The sequence below is a fragment of the Copadichromis virginalis genome, linkage group LG12 (genome assembly GCF_057382275.1).
Source record: "Copadichromis virginalis isolate Kocher_CV1m ecotype Utaka linkage group LG12, C_Virginalis_male_GT1.1, whole genome shotgun sequence".
In the NCBI taxonomy this organism is placed as follows: Eukaryota; Metazoa; Chordata; class Actinopteri; order Cichliformes; family Cichlidae; genus Copadichromis; species Copadichromis virginalis.
Window position 1 is genome coordinate 32,165,466 of NC_140629.1, and position 16,897 is coordinate 32,182,362.

Below are 16,897 nucleotides of genomic sequence, written 5' to 3' on the forward strand. Positions count from 1 at the left end.
TGCGTGCATCGCGCACTTTAGCGAGTTGCACATCTCGGCATTTTGTTAAAATAGGTAGGATCTGTTTATTCGGTTGACTCGTTTTACGTCTCCTTCCTGTTGAATATGCTACACTGAAAGTTAAATAGAGGTGTTGAGTTCTTTGTGCTGCCATATTTAAAGATAATATTAGCAAAGCGTACAATCTCGCTCTCTCGCTCTCTTTAAGTATTCACTTGTGTGTATAACTTAATAACGGATAACGAAGTAGCGTCGGATTATGTTGTGCTGCTTCTGTGCCTTGAGAAAAATAATAATCTGTTTTTTCAGTTGTCTAGGTGTGTCACTTAATGTGTAAGGCTGTGGGTTAAAAGAGGCATGCAAGATGGAAAACGGTATGTATCACAGAGGTATGCAACGTCTTTGTGAATAGATACTGACCTATGCTGATCTATACTGGTCTGTTGCCTGCCCCCTCAGATACAGTTGAGTGCTCCACCTCTGGCCACATCAAGCAAGTCATCAGCCAAGCAGTCACTGAAGAATCCCAAGTCGAGGCTTTCCATTGTAGTCACTGTGTGCTGATCTTCGAATCCAAGGTGTACCTTTTTGAACACCTTAACAAGGTGCATGGCCTCAATACAGAAATTTCTCTCAGAGAGGCTGGTTTATCCCCTGGGACTGACAAAGCCAACACAGAGAGCAGCAGTTCAGGAGATAATTTTAAATGCCAGAGGTGTGATTTTAAAGCTTGTAGTTGGGATGGTTTAAGTGAACACGAGGAACTGTGTCACAAAACTTCAGAAAATCCTAACGTGTCAGGAGGTGTCATCATTTCAGAAAACCTCGACAGCACTTTAAGTGTCATTTCAGCAAACCAGAACAATGAAGCTGCAGGAACATCGGAAGATCCATCAGTTCTTTCAGATATTTCTACCTCAGAAGCAAACTGCACATTAAAGGACCTGAAAATTTTGCAGGAATCTCCTTCAAGCTCCTGTCCAAACAGTAGTGGTGTGTTTAAAGTCACAGCAAAGTCTGTGATAGATATCACCGGAAGTAAGTCGTACCCTTTTTTGCACACTGACTTGACTACTGATTTGACTAAAACTCCGGAACAATTCAGAAAGGAAACTGTTCCTGACAGTGCTGTGAAGAGATCCAGTGGTAAAAGTTTAAAAGGTCATCCTGTCAAAAAAGCCAAGTTGGATAACGAAGAGATGCTCACGGAAAAAGAAAATGAAAATAGACAACAGTCATCCAGCAGCGAAGTCAGCGAAGATGAAGACGAGGCAGACGTGGCAAAAGTGTATTCTTGTAAACATTGTGACTACAGTGACGTAGGCATCAGGCGAATTTCTGCCCATTATCAAAGTGACCACCCTTATATCAGATACAATTCTGTCTACATTCAGGACGCAAGTGATCACAGTGCCACCTTTCGTTGCTTGGAGTGTCCAGTTGAGTTTTTAAGCACAGCTGACCTCAAGAGGCACTACTTGGAAAATCATCCAGATGCCCCAGATGTATTTGCCATGAAATCATGTGGCCTCAGTTTGGTTTTCAAATGCTTTCTTTGTAAATTTACTATCAATCTATTGAAGTCTTTGAAAGAACATTACAAGGCAAAGCATGCAACATATGAAGTGGAGAATTCCTTATTGTTCTGCAGATATTCAATGTCTGAATGCCAAGAGGAATCGTCTCAGCTGAGTCTAGATGTTCACTACCAAAAAAGCCACCCAGATGAAGTAATCACATTAGATAAAATCAAACAGTCCGCTTGTCCCACATCACATGCAGCATCAGAGATGACATCTGAGAAGTGTTCAGATTCTGTGATTGTAGTAGATCATTCAGAGACCACACCAGAAGCCTGTAAGAATCGTTCAGAATCTTCCCAAACCACGAAAGGGGAATCTTCGAAGTTTCCAACAAAATCCAGTAATGAAATTACTACTGGACTGGACATTTCCTCATCCAGTTTACCAAATGAAACATTTTACTGCCAGTTCTGCAGTTACACAAGTACCAAGGTTAAGAGTATCCTTGGTCATCACTATGCAAAACATTCTATGGATGCACCAATAGGTACTGATGATGTCCTAGGGTACAGTGCTGAGATGCAGAAACGTCAGAGTGAATCTAAGATGTCAAAAAGTCCTTCATCTTCCCAATTTAATACTAGTAAACAAGTGAAGATGTGTAGGGAAAAAGAAGATCTGTATAAGGAGGATTACACAGCAGATGCCTCAGAAACAGGAGAGAGACAGAACAAGTCCTACGCATGTCCAGAAAACTTGTTTTACTGCCACAAATGCAACTTTGGAAATCCGTCTGTAAAAGGAGTAATTATCCATCAGGCTAAGGTTCATCGAAAGTGTAATTCCAGCACTAAGTGTGTTCTTGAATATACAGCTTTAATCCATGATGAAATCAGGAAAGCAAATGCAAAGGATTCCTCTTCTTCCCATCTACCTCCTCCTATAATAAATGAAGGCGAAGAAAAAGCATTTTTTTGCCACTTTTGTAACTACAGGCATAGTACTTTGGATCGGGTAATGCACCATTACAGCAGAATACATCATGGATTTAAGGCGAAGACTTCAGAAGTCCTTCTGCATACATCTAAGATCCACGATCAGGCACAGAAATCTCTTCTAACATCCACTCAAAATGAAGAAGCTGCTCAGGAAATCCTCAAGCTGAAAATGAAAAAGAAAAAAACAAGGAAGCATTCAAAGTCTTTGGTCATTTCAGCAACACCCTCAGTGACAACCCCACACAGAAAGAGGTCCCTGAACTGTTACGCATGCGCATACAAAACTGACGTGATATATGCTCTGAAGACGCATTTAAGGAAAATTCACAAAGTAAAGCGTACAGTCACAGATATTTTAAGATATTATTTTAGACAAGGATTATTAGAGCCCGGCTATTATTGTGAATTCTGTGTTTTCAGACATGAAAAAGCTGCAGCAGTTTATGAGCACTACGAGGAACGCCACCTAGGACGTGTCCCCTGCGTTGAGTATGTAAATTTTCAGTTATATGCCGGTCCTGGAATGGTCCATTGTAAAAAGAAGAAGCCTGATCTAGAGCAGAGTGGAGGCAGTGGCACTGAAAACAGATTGCTATCCCAAAGATCCGGACAAAATAAAGCTGGTTTGTCTTGCAAAAGATGCTCTTTTAAATCTAACTCTTTGTCAGATCTGGCACACCATTACCGAATGGTTCATCCTTTGAGTGCAGAACTTTCCAAGAAAACAAGCGCAAGCTGGCGGGTGGAAGACCAAAGTGACAGACCTGGCTCATTGTCCTCCAAAGTGTTCAAGTGCCTTTACTGCTCTGCAAATTTTAATAGCAAACAGGGTCTCCACATTCACTGTGGATTGAAACACCCGGAAGCTGTAATTGAAAGATATGAACAAGAACAAAAACCAGAACAGCAGCTCCAAAAACGTCTGCATAAGACATTGAAGTCTAGCATAACAGCAGAAAAAAGCCTCTTGATCTACAAGTGTCCAAAGTGTCCATATGTGAATGTTAGCTCCCAAGGGACCCTCACTCACTGTCAAATGAAGCATCCAGCAATTGTAGTCTGGGCAGATGAACTTGAGACAGGTGAAGTCTTTGCATCAAACATGGTCAATTGTACTTTAGGAAGACGTTCTAATGAAAGAGGGTACTTGTGTAAAAAATGTTCACAAATCCATGGATCACTGACAAAACTCAATGCTCACTGTAAGATGGTTCATCATGACAGAAAAGTGTATGAGCACACTGACACTGAAAGCCAGCCGGTTCACACATCTCAGGGCTCAGCACGGAAGGATGCCTCTGTGAAAAACAAAACTTCGAGAGGAGTAAAAATTGCGAAAAGTAGACAGGCTCCACAAACGGAAACTCCTGAGGCATCCCCATCAACTTTGCTGTCCGGCCTCTGCAGCAACAAACAGTTGTACAAGTGCCAGATGTGCACCTATAAAGGACGATATCAATACCTCCAGCGCCACTACAAAAATTATCACAAATTGGATGCAGTCAGTATTTACAAACTTCTTGAGAAATATAAGCGTAAATGGAACTCTCCCAGCAAAATACTTAAATCAGGCAACAGCACAAAGGTTAAATGTTTGAAATGTCCAGAATTAACATTCAAGTCGTCGCAGCTGCTCATTGACCACTATAGTACTTTTCACCGCTCAGAGTGGAAATTGGACTTTACTGTGTTGTCACTAGGATTGAGGAAAAAGAAAAACACAGGGGTTTACAAATGTGACCACTGCAACACACAATTAAATGGGATTCGAATGGTGTGTTATCACATGGATCGCCACAGAGCAAGGATGCTAGAGAAGGCCAAGGCTGCGCAGAGAAAGGAGTCGCTTATTAGCACAACACTAGAGCAAGAATCCAGCGAGGTAAGTTGACGCTGTAATTCCTGTCTACGCTCTTTGTCTTCTGATCTACTCGTGTTATTTGACCATTACTGTGATTTTTTTTTTTTTTTTTTTTTTTCCAGCCCTGCAGGCAAGATGAAATGACCACATTGGAAACTGTGAACGAGGTTAATCGTTGGAACGGGAGACCAGTACAGAGCGCCGCTACATCAGAACTCTCTGATGTACAGCAGCCAGAACTAGAATCGAATAGAGACAAACACACGTGTAAACAGTGCGGCCGGATGTTTATGTCATTGAAAGGCTTGCATTCCCATGAGCACAGCCACGCAGCCCTGGCAGCCATCAAGAAACTGGACAATAGCTCCACATCTGGATTAAAACACAAGTAAGAACTTTGGGCTTTTTTTATTGTTAAAAACTAAACTAAAAAAAAGTATTGATAATAGACAAATTTAAGCTCATATATTAAAGCAGTCACACCATTTTGCCACGCTTTTTTCTTCTTCTTCTTCTTCTTCTTCTTCTTCTTGTGGGCTCACTTAAAAAGTAACATAGCCAAATGGAAATTTTAACAGTTGGTCTTGTTTAGTCTGAAAAAGTACAGTGCCTATCTGGGTATTGGAAAACCTTTGCAGAAAAGCTTCTTTATCTCAAGATTTAAAAAAAAAAAAAAAAAAAAAAAATTTATGTAAATATTAGGGCTGCTCAATTAATCGAATTTTAATCACGATTACGATCTGGGCTTTAAACGATCATTAAAAATGACTGAGCCGATTATTAGCCCCTCCCTCGTGCTTTACTCTCGCGCTGCTCCGTGTGGCAAATCGAGCGCACCTCTCTGCATTTCGAACACGTGTCACAACAATTAAGAGGACCCGAGGGAAGCTCCGAAAGCTAAGCAGAAGTTATTTGGAGAGGAGAGTGACTGCTGTTGGTTGAAAAGAGAGGTAAAAAAAAAACTTCAGTGGTGTGGAAACATTATGGGTTGGCGGAGTCAGACGTGGATCAAGTAGACATAGTGTGTAAACTTTGCTACAGTGTCGTAGCTGCACCACAGAGCAACACTGCAAAGTTCACTAAACATAGATGTTTACATTTTTCATTTATTTTTTATATTGCAAACATTTGCACTGTTATCAGTATTTGCACACTATTTTATATTATTTTTTGACAATCTTTAAAGTCATTATTCAATACATTGTTATTGTTAAATAAATATCGTCAAATAATCGAGATCTCAATTTCAGTGAAAATAATCGTGATTATAATTTTTGCCATAATCGAGCAGCCCTAGTAAATATTCGTTTTCACATTTGTTTTAAATGTTGCATTTATTCTCGCATTTGCATTCAGGATGAGTAATAATTGATACTTTTAATTCTGCATCATCACAGATGCGCAGGATCTGACTAGTTTCTATAGTCAGGTGACATAATGCATTCCTGGTTTGCCTCAAGGAGGAGACACAAATCCCTTTGGGGTGGCATCGGGAAGAGAACCTGGCATAAAAGTGTGCTAAATCAAATATGCCACGCTATCTGCTGTTTGAACCCTTTTTGAAGAAGAAGCTTCTTTTATTCAAATTTAGACATTGTTATCAATTATTTTAGATGTATGGAAATAACTTGGATGAGTTTTATGAGGTATTTGACTTGACAGACATCTTGAATTTGTCATTTCTACTCATTACTCAACACGAGTTGTCACCAAACACCGACAGATTTGCAATGTTATCACTGATTTCTCCTGTTGTCATTAGGAAAACTCTGGTAATGCACATGGAGACGGGTCACTCTACCTGCCAGTCAAAGCCTACTCATCAGAAGGACCTCTGCTGCCCTTTCTGTCTGTACCAAACTAAGAACAAGAACAACATGATTGATCACATTGTCTTGCATCGTGGTATGTTGGAGCATTTGCAGGATTTGTAGGAACGTGTTCTGCTTTCCGATACCTGACGCTGTCACATAAGCATTCCCTTTTTTCCTTTTTTTTTCTTTACAGAGGAACGTGTAGTGCCAATAGAGGTTCGTCGCCCCAAACTGTCACGTTGCCATCAAGGCATCATCTTTGGGTCAAAAAAGGTATTCTCTTTAACTGATGGGCGGACGGTGCTTTTGTTCTACACACTGCTGTCATAACCATGAAGATCTAGAAAATCAAGAGAAAATGAAGTTGAATGAAGAATTAAGTTATTTAAGCCTATAAAAAATGTAAACAGCAATTAGATGTCAGATGTCAACATGTCTGGTATTTGAAGGGAGTAGCCAACGAAAGAGTGGGAGCATACATCCTAAAAATATGAATAGATATATAAATTAACATAAAGAATTCATCAGAATGACATTTTTAAATGTCAACCATGTATCTTGTTTAGTAGCACTGCATCACTTTCACAAGCTACATATAGACAGTGGACTTACTTTTGCAAAAGAATGGTTTTATTCACATATCACATTGGCTACAGAGACATTGGCACTGGGCCATTTGATTCCTTTAGTCTGAATGTTTTTGTAGTCCAAAAACTTTGCCACAAATCGGTTTAATATTGATTAAGGTTGCACCTAATGGAGTGATGCAGTGCATATCCTACCCCAATTCCTTGGCTATTAAAAAGTGCTACATTTACAGGGATTAAACCATAAGTAATGTCAAAGATGGACATGGACAACTACTGTGACACGATCCGTTGGTTTCTGAAATTGTGTTTTGATGCCCCAAGATTAGCATTTTCACCACAACCATCTTAGTTTCAAAGTAGGGCTGGGCGATATGGCCTAAAATCCATATCACGGTATAATTTGAAGCATGTGCGGTAACGATATATATCAGGATATATTCTTTTCTTCTGTATAACGTATTTTACACACTATAAGGCACACTTAAAATCCTTTAATTTTCTCAAAAATCGACAGTGTGCCTTATGTATGAATTCTGGTTGTGCTTACTGACCTCAAACCGATTTTGTGTTACACGGTGCGTAGAAATCAAAAAATGTTTTAGTACGACTTTGGAGAGCTATGAAAGCGCACCGCTTGATGGATTGCCGGAGCATTACGGCTGCCGTAGTCAGGAGCCTTGCGGAGTAATCCAAAACTCCGTCCACTTCAGGTCCCAAAGTCAAACACTGCAGCGTCACTGAGAGTTACAAACTATCGCAATTCTTTCATCTTTAATAAAATGATCAGCGTTTCTGCTCTACCAGGTGTAACAATTAAGTTTAACATCCAGGCATCCATGAAAACAGAATCTATTAAATTGAATGGAGTTAGAAGTTAGCAGGAAATTTGCTCGCTAGCTTCCACCTAAACATCATATAGCATGTTCTGACTGAGAGATTTCTGAAAAAATTTAAATGTACAGCTCTGCTATCACTTCCAACATAAATGAAGACAGAAAACTAAACAGCAATGACATTTGTAAGGTTACTGAAGTTGGGCTAGCTGGTATATAATGATGTCCTACGTGATTGCTAGCGACACAGCTACGTTAGCATAACATTAGCACAGTGAAGCGGAAGGATGAATGCCAACTTTTTCCCACTCGATAAAAGTTAACGTGAGGGTTTCTAGTGGTTAGGGACAAATGCAATTGCATGGCAGGATGCTGTAAACGGACCAAACGTCAGTCAGGAGAACAACTGAGATAATCCATCCACAATACGAGGTTAGTCATTAATATACTGCAACAACATGGGAATATAGCAGCTGCGAGAGAATTCAGCATTAATGAATCAATGGGACGGAAGTGGAGGAGTGGAGTTTTTGGCTATCCCCATATTCCAAAAGTGCTTTGTCTCTTTGCTATTACTGTCGCTCAGTAAAAATTGCAGATGATGTTGTTTTTAGTCGCTGCAATGCTTTCAACCAAAACAGGCGCAGCTTGATGACACCATCAACATACGCTATCGCGGTAGAGCGGTATAGTCAAAATCTCTACCGTTGGCCAAATTTATATCGTTTCTACCGTATACCGTTTATACCGCCCACTTCTATTTCAAAGAATAAGTTGTGGTGAGAAGGAGAGGGGCTGACAGTGAAACTGCTATCTCTATGCAGTAAGCAGACAAAAGATAATCCAACATTTTTAAGCAATTTAAACATGATTTGCAAAATAGTTGTAGTGATGTTTTATTCAGTATGCTTCCAAAATCAGTGACTAAGCCCATAAACTCACAAGGAAAGTGTTTACTATGTCATGTCTGTCTTCCCATAAACTATAGGACTGGGAGTCTTATCTCAACCCCATAACTCCAAGTGTATTATATTGGATAAATGAGTTTTTGAGGCTTCCACATCATCAGTGCCCCACCCCAATATAATGTGATGGAAAAGTGTATCATAATTTGGACCTTGATTCTGTCTATGCAGGTCATGAAGAATCATGAACTCGTGGGTCAGGGGAGCCTTGATCAGCTGGAGGCAAGCATTGATAATGTGCCAGTAACAGAAGAAGAAGAGGAACATTTGTCTAACATGGACCAGCTAGATAAGGAGAGAGAAGATGTAGAAATGGAGGACCTTTTTGCAGACTGTGATGAGGTTCCGCAAGCTGAGAACCTGGAAGAAAACTATACCACAGAGAAAAGTGCACTCCAGATCAGGGAATGCCAGGAAACCAACGGAGAAAGTCCTGGCCAGACTTCCGAATCAGACATTCAACATGAAAATGCCAAACCAAACTCTACTGTCCAAAAAGAGCTGCAAAAACAAGCGGAGCTTGTGCTGCTAGAGACTGCAAGAGAACAGGAGACAGGAAATGTGGAACAAAGTGTAACAGAAGTGAAAATTACAGATACCCCATGTGAGGATTACGGCGATCCAGAGGAAGAGAGGCAGACAAATGAAAACCAAGCCCAACCTGAATTCACAGAATCTGGAGACAAACAACAAATGGAGACAGGAAATGTGGAACAAAGTGTAACAGAAGTGAAAATTACAGATACCCCATGTGAGGATTACGGCGATCCAGAGGAAGAGAGGCAGACAAATGAAAACCAAGCCCAACCTGAATTCACAGAATCTGGAGACAAACAACAAATGGAGACAGGAAATGTGGAACAAAGTGTAACAGAAGTGAAAATTACAGATACCCCATGTGAGGATTACGGCGATCCAGAGGAAGAGAGGCAGACAAATGAAAACCAAGCCCAACCTGAATTCACAGAATCTGGAGACAAACAACAAATGGAGACAGGAAATGTGGAACAAAGTGTAACAGAAGTGAAAATTACAGATACCCCATGTGAGGATTACGGCGATCCAGAGGAAGAGAGGCAGACAAATGAAAACCAAGCCCAACCTGAATTCACAGAATCTGGAGACAAACAACAAATGGAGACAGGAAATGTGGAACAAAGTGTAACAGAAGTGAAAATTACAGATACCCCATGTGAGGATTACGGCGATCCAGAGGAAGAGAGGCAGACAAATGAAAACCAAGTCCAACCTGAATTCACAGAATCTGGAGACAAACAAAAAATGGAGACAGGAAATGTGGAACAAAGTGTAACAGAAGTGAAAATTACAGATACCCCATGTGAGGATTACGGCGATCCAGAGGAAGAGAGGCAGACAAATGAAAACCAAGCCCAACCTGAATTCACAGAATCTGGAGACAAACAACAAATGGAGACAGGAAATGTGGAACAAAGTGTAACAGAAGTGAAAATTACAGATACCCCATGTGAGGATTACGGCGATCCAGAGGAAGAGAGGCAGACAAATGAAAACCAAGCCCAACCTGAATTCACAGAATCTGGAGACAAACAACAAATGGAGACAGGAAATGTGGAACAAAGTGTAACAGAAGTGAAAATTACAGATACCCCATGTGAGGATTACGGCGATCCAGAGGAAGAGAGGCAGACAAATGAAAACCAAGCCCAACCTGAATTCACAGAATCTGGAGACAAACAACAAATGGAGACAGGAAATGTGGAACAAAGTGTAACAGAAGTGAAAATTACAGATACCCCATGTGAGGATTACGGCGATCCAGAGGAAGAGAGGCAGACAAATGAAAACCAAGCCCAACCTGAATTCACAGAATCTGGAGACAAACAACAAATGGAGACAGGAAATGTGGAACAAAGTGTAACAGAAGTGAAAATTACAGATACCCCATGTGAGGATTACGGCGATCCAGAGGAAGAGAGGCAGACAAATGAAAACCAAGCCCAACCTGAATTCACAGAATCTGGAGACAAACAACAAATGGAGACAGGAAATGTGGAACAAAGTGTAACAGAAGTGAAAATTACAGATACCCCATGTGAGGATTACGGCGATCCAGAGGAAGAGAGGCAGACAAATGAAAACCAAGCCCAACCTGAATTCACAGAATCTGGAGACAAACAACAAATGGAGACAGAAAATGATTTCAAAGTGGATGAAGAAACACCAGCTCAAAAGCAAGACGTTAAAGCACTTGAGCATAAAACACTGAACATTGAGGCAAAGGTAGAAGATGACATACTGCGTCATATCTTACAGTTGGCCAATGATGACAGCAAGATGCATAACAAGGCAGATGAGGGTAAAACGGTCAAGATGGAGAAGGGCACTGAGGCAAGTGATATCCCATTAGCTGAAGAGAGCAACTTCCCTTTGTTCCAGAATCCAAAGAATCAAGTTGGTATAGAGGCAAATTCAGCCTTAACAAAGCTAAATATTGCACATGTAAATAACACGAGGACAGAGGAGAGTTTAAAAATTGAAAGACATATGTTAACCCTCCCGCCCACTTGTGCACAACTTAAGATGATCACCGGCGATATTTTAGGTGTCTCGTTTACAAAATTAAAGCAGGAAGAAGTGCACACTCAGCAAATCAGTGAACAGGAACCTAAACCTTGCACAGAAATACCAGTACTTGAGGAAGAATGTCTGAAGAAGGAAGTGCACTCTCCTGAATGCTTCAAGGAGGAAGAAGAGAAAGGTCCTTTCGAGCAGAACCAAGAATCTGAGATGCTCACAGAAGACGAGGAACGACACCAAGATCAGGCGCCTGGTGACCACGACGGGATGAAGGATGATGATTGTCTGCAAGAGCCTGAAGGTAAAAAGAAATTATGAGTGAATTGAAATATTAGTTTTTGTGCATTTTTGTAAGCAAAATGCAGAAGCGGTGTGGAAAAACTAAATCTTTGCGTCTATAGGATGTAAGAAGGTAAGTAACAGCCAGATGCTACAATCATCAGCAAGTATGGTGACCTCTGTAAAAACAAATTGTCTGGCAGTTCATTGATCTGATTCACATGTGTGATAAAACAATGCACAAGGCGAAGATGCTCAGACAAACCAAAGACATATATGTAGAAGAGCTACATCTGAGACTCTAAAGGCTTCAATAGCGATGTCTAGCGATACTGCAAAGCATCACGTTTGGAGAAAACCAAACAGGATAACAGCACAAGCTGTTCACCTCCACACTTGCCTTTGTTCTACTCGTGTGCTGTGTAGATCACAGCTGTATCCACACCTGGGCATTTGTTATGCAGATGTTGTGGCAAACCTTCTGGCACCTACTTATACAGTACAGGGAATAGGGCTGCCACGATTAGTCGACTAGTCACGATTACGTCGACTATCAAAATCATCGACGACTGATTTAATAGTCGACGCGTCGTTTGAAGCTTTGTAAGATCACAAAAGACGCAGGAATAAGTAGTAGGATTTAAGAGTGTAATAACGGACTGATACAGAAGATGGCAGCACTGCATGTACAAGGATGCCAGCTGCCGTTAAACCCCGAAGAAGAAGCAGTGTCCCAGAATTCATAGCGCAGCCCAGCTCAAACGGCGGCAGCTAGTTAGTTTTAATATTACTCTTATTATTCTTTCTGGGTCACAAAATAAAGGTTTAACATATGTTCAGGCGAGAATGTAGCTGTGTAAACCTCAAATATCTGCTCAGTTTATCAAGATAACCACATATTTTCAAAAGCGCTCCGACGTTTTCGGAGACGTCTGTTACCCACTAGCTCGATAGCGAGCCGGGGGCTAGGCTCACTAGTGCCCTGAGACCCACCGCTGTCTTTCGCTACTCAGGTTAAACATATATAAGTCACTTAGATAACTTAACAATGTTATTGTTTAGCTTTTTTTAGTATTTTATTTGTTCCTGAGTAAATCAGTTTGGGTGAGATTAAAGTTATAGTTTTTACATAGCTGAATAAACGTCAAGCAGACAGCTGATTATCAGAAGTGTGAGATTCTCGAGAATATACTCCAGTGTCCTGTTATATTTTAGATAGCAAGGAGTTTATTAAACTTCACCGAAACAATCTGCAAATTTCATTAAAATTTAATAAACTACCATCTTGTCTTTATTTTTAGTTGGCACAGACCTTAAACACTTAAAGCTGTAAGCTAATGATAGTTATATAAGAGCAGATGCTGCTGGTGCAATAAGATGTACTTTTACGTCCAGTGGACGCATGATCTGATTAGTCGACTAATTGCAAAAATAATCTTTGACTAGTCGACTATCAAAATAATCGTTTGTGGCAGCCCTAACAGGGAATACTACCTGCACGAACCAGTCATCATCAGGTATTAATCTTGATTTCACTCTGCCATTACAAATTACATAAACATATGGGACAGTTTTCATGCTATATCCTCCGAACCTTTCGTAAGTGAATATTCTCTAGGGTGTACAGATGTATGAATCAAGCCTGTTCAGAGTTAGGATGTTGTATAAAATATAAATAATGCAGCATGCAGTGATTTGTATGGTATTTCTATGGTATTTATTTTAAAAAAATATTTAAAACCCCTCTCTCTTCTATAACAAGTTACAGAAAGTTGGCACCTTTAAAAAGAATGAGGACCTGTGACCAGAGCAGTACATTTTTGGATACTTTAAGAAGGTGCAGTTCATGCTTGGCACATATTTCAAAATCAAGTATCCGTGATGGTATCCAGGCATCGATTACCTTCAAAGGTATCACTAATGCTTAATAGTATCTACTAGGTTTAGAACAACAGAGACAACGGCTTTTTTAAGAAAGATCATATTTACATAAGAAAGAACACATTTGCATCATGAAATTAGAAACATAACAATGTAGAACATAAAATCGTCATTTGAATTTAGTACCAAATCACAAAAGTGAGGTCTTTAAGTTGTAAGGCAATGACCCTACAGTATTAGAGAGAAAACCACAACAATCAGATGATACCCTATGGGCAAAGCACTTGGTGATGGTGGGAAGGTAACCCTCCCTTTTAACAGGAAGAAGCCTCCAGGGAGGGACAGATGTCTGCCACAACGGTTGGGAGATGAGGTGAAACTCCTGAGCAATTTATCTTGCTCAGTTATATAAGCTATGTTCTGATCTTTGATAGGATTAGAACACAGCACAGTCCCTTCAGTTTTCAAACGCGTACAGGGTTGTAAACACAGTGGCAAAAATGTTCCTAATCACACTTTTGTGAAATATGTCAAACTCAAAACGACCATGTGTTTTTCAATAAAACAATCTCTGTTGCTTGAAGCATTCAACCACATCACGTGGTTTTAGCAGCCTGTTGACTTTGTTTCGTTTCCAAGAATTGTTATGTTGTTGCCTAACCTTTCAGATGCCGTTTCCAAGAATCAACTTTGTGTGATCACAGCTCTAGAACAGCTAATGTACTAAAAAGACTCTGATATGAATGTCAGAGGCCATTTCTTCACCATTATAGATGAACTCTTAGCCTAAGTTAGACATAATGTTTTTACATCTAAAGTAAAAACATTATATGTATACAGATATCCTATTTAATCACAGCAATATCTCTTTCACTTTCAGACTGTTCTTGGCAGTGTCCACTTTGATGCTGCTCACCCAGAGAATCACCTCTGTGTCTTTGGACCTTCAGGAGAAACGAGTCGTACTGACACCATCCAAAAGGCAGACTTGTGTCACGCTTCTCCCTCTAATCAACTACATCCTCAATTTTACCACACTGCTTGGTGGTCCTTTGGATTCCTATGGACAATTCATTACTCTAATGGAGGGGATCAACCTCACCTCGCCACCCAGTCCTCTAGGTGTAGTTTTCCTAAAGCTGATGCAAGTATTAATGCTAGAGTGGGTTAGATTTTATCTTGTCTTTTTTCTGAAACATCTTATCCATGATTTCAACCCTGGCATCCTCTATGGCAGTGGTTCCCAAACTTTTTTTGCTGGGCCCCCCCTTTGTTTTACAGAAAAGTGTTCTTCGCCCCCTCCCCCTTGCTCGCGCACACACGCACGCACGCACGCACGCACTAACACATCCTCCAACCACACACACCCACGCACGCACGCACGCACTAACACATCCTCCAACCACACACACCCATATTTTGCTCAATTGCGGTTTATTTCACACCTCAAACATTTAGTAAACAATTGAGCAAATACAAGTAATCTGCAGGTAGTAAGCAGGGTTTTAATAGTTTTGCAATTTTCATTAGTTTTTATTTTATATTTAGTTTTGACTTCAGATTTTCAATTTTATATCAGTTTTAATTAGTTTTTACCAATTGTTTGCTAGTTTAGTTTTTATTTTGTTGAAAATCCTTAGTTTCAGTTTAGTTTTGATTAGTTTCAGTTATAGTTTTAGTTGTGTTTGCAATAATTAAGTGTAACAAAATCCCAGTTTCATCATATCAGTCATTCTCTTCTGCTTATCCTTGAGTATGTTGCGATTCCAGCTACCATCGGGATGCATCACGCTGCCTTGCCTGGGGTTAGCTTCTGTTTTCTGGGGATGAGGGTTGAGTGTGCTCCCTTACATTCTCAAGGTAAGCTAGGTTAGCCTTCTTGTGTGAGCTTTTCAAGTGCACTTTAAGGTTTGTGGGAATTTTTTCCCTTTAGAAATGTCCCTCATAATTTGTCTCTTTCCACTACAAGACACTTGCTTTATCCAAAACAGTCATATTCAAAGTAATCCCAAATTGGAATCTGGCGCTTTCTCCTGACATGATTCTGCGCGTGGACGGAGCAGCAACACAGACGACTCGACTAACGTACTGCCACCTGCTGGCATAATTAGACAGCAAAAAAAATCTGGAAACTAAACTTCATTTTCACCCTTGACTATTGTATGACACGCACACATCAATGAAAACTAAACACAGTTTTGCTATAAATGCAGTTAATTTTTTATTAGTTTTGTGAACACTCATTACAGTTTTAGTTAGTTTTCCTTTTTTTGTTTTTATTTTTATTTCCATTAACGAAAATGTTTTTTCACTTCTAGTTTTCATTATTTCGTTAGTTTTCGTTAGCAATAATAACCTTGGTAGTAAGAAAATAAACTACTAACTCTTTTACACTACGTCCACGCCTACACTGGTATTTTTGAAAACGCAGCTGTTTCGTCCACACGTAAATGGTGTTTCAAATCACCGAAAACTGAGATTTTTTTTTTTTTTAAACTCATTTTTTGTGTTTATGTGTGGACGAGGAATACAGAGTTCGTCATGCAACATTAAAGGCATGTGCCTTTATTCATGTCAGGCTGTGGGCAATGTTATTGTTTACATGAGAGGAATTGCAGAATGGCAGCTATTCAGATTAACAGTATTTTGTCTCCATCTTCAGGTTTTACATGCTTACATATAAACACGCAGTTACTGTCCCTCCATTTAGAAAGGCAGAGGCGTCACGGTGTAATTATTTTACATGTAGTTGTTTTTTTCCTGTGTAATATTCAACATTGCTATCAATAAATTTTTCCAAAAAAAATGCCTCTGTGCAAAATGGGTTTAAAAACATAAACAACTGTGGGATGCTGTTTGTCCGTGATTTAGATGGGGGGGAACAAATCGTGGCAGTATCAGCCTGGTGTTATTTGTATCCCGCTGTAACTTTGCTGTATAAAGAGCTAACATCTCCAAAATGTCAGGAGTAGTTAGTCATTACAACAAGTGCTTGTGAACTAAAAATCAAGAATGTGGGATACTGTTTGTCCGTGATTTGGAGAGCCCAGCGCTGCTCCTGACGAAGGGAAAACCAATTCTGCAGGGGAGACCTACCTTGGACTTGTGCAGGTGAAACCAAAGGGAAGTTATGCTTCACTGTATTTTCTAGTCTTTGGCTTAGAATGAAGTTGGTTTGGAAACATATTCAGCTATGCTTCAGCCCCTGCTTTGCGTTTGTGTGGGCGCCGTGCTAGCAGTGTCCAAGCTTTGTTTTTTCCCCTTTTCATGCTCAACCTGATTCAATTGCTGTGGTGGGATCTTAAGAAACTTTTGCATAAACAAATGCCTGCAAATATCAAGCTGAAGCAACACTGTAAAGAAGAGTGGGCCGAAATTCCTCTACAACAATGTAAGGAACTGATAAACTCATAGAGAAAATGATTAAGTTATTGCAACTAAACATACCTTCTATATTGGAAGATGTACTTAGTTTTTCACTGGACTGGATGTAAATGAATTCTCTTTAAAATTTGTTTAAAAGTTTTAGAGTACTGAAACATCATGGGTGAGAGCAGTCTCATGTTGCAAAAGCACTAAAAAGAACCAGTAAAG

The 16,897-nt window shown here is 40.0% G+C and overlaps 1 protein-coding gene across 1 annotated transcript; it reads left to right on the plus strand.

Moving 5' to 3' along the window:
- Window positions 1-422: 422 nt before the first annotated feature.
- Window positions 423-15,699, plus strand: LOC146697374 (uncharacterized). Its single transcript, XM_085474242.1, has 6 exons — window positions 423-4,403; window positions 4,505-4,770; window positions 6,145-6,287; window positions 6,390-6,469; window positions 8,756-11,444; window positions 14,184-15,699. Exons 1-6 carry the CDS (start codon window positions 423-425, stop codon window positions 14,207-14,209), a joined length of 7,185 nt encoding a protein of 2,394 aa, XP_085330368.1. The 3' UTR covers window positions 14,210-15,699.
- The last annotated feature ends 1,198 nt before the right edge of the window (window positions 15,700-16,897 follow it).

What these genes read in the sequence shown, in the direction of transcription:
- LOC146697374 (XM_085474242.1), top strand. Translation starts at nt 423, where the DNA reads ATGCTGATCTATACTGGTCTGTTGCCTGCCCCCTCAGATACAGTTGAG. An exon ending in TCACATTGTCTTGCATCGTG is followed by an intron (nt 6,288 to 6,389) that starts GTATGTTGGAGC and finishes TTTTCTTTACAG; the next exon opens with AGGAACGTGTAGTGCCAATA. An exon ending in TTGTCTGCAAGAGCCTGAAG is followed by an intron (nt 11,445 to 14,183) that starts GTAAAAAGAAAT and finishes TTTCACTTTCAG; the next exon opens with ACTGTTCTTGGCAGTGTCCA.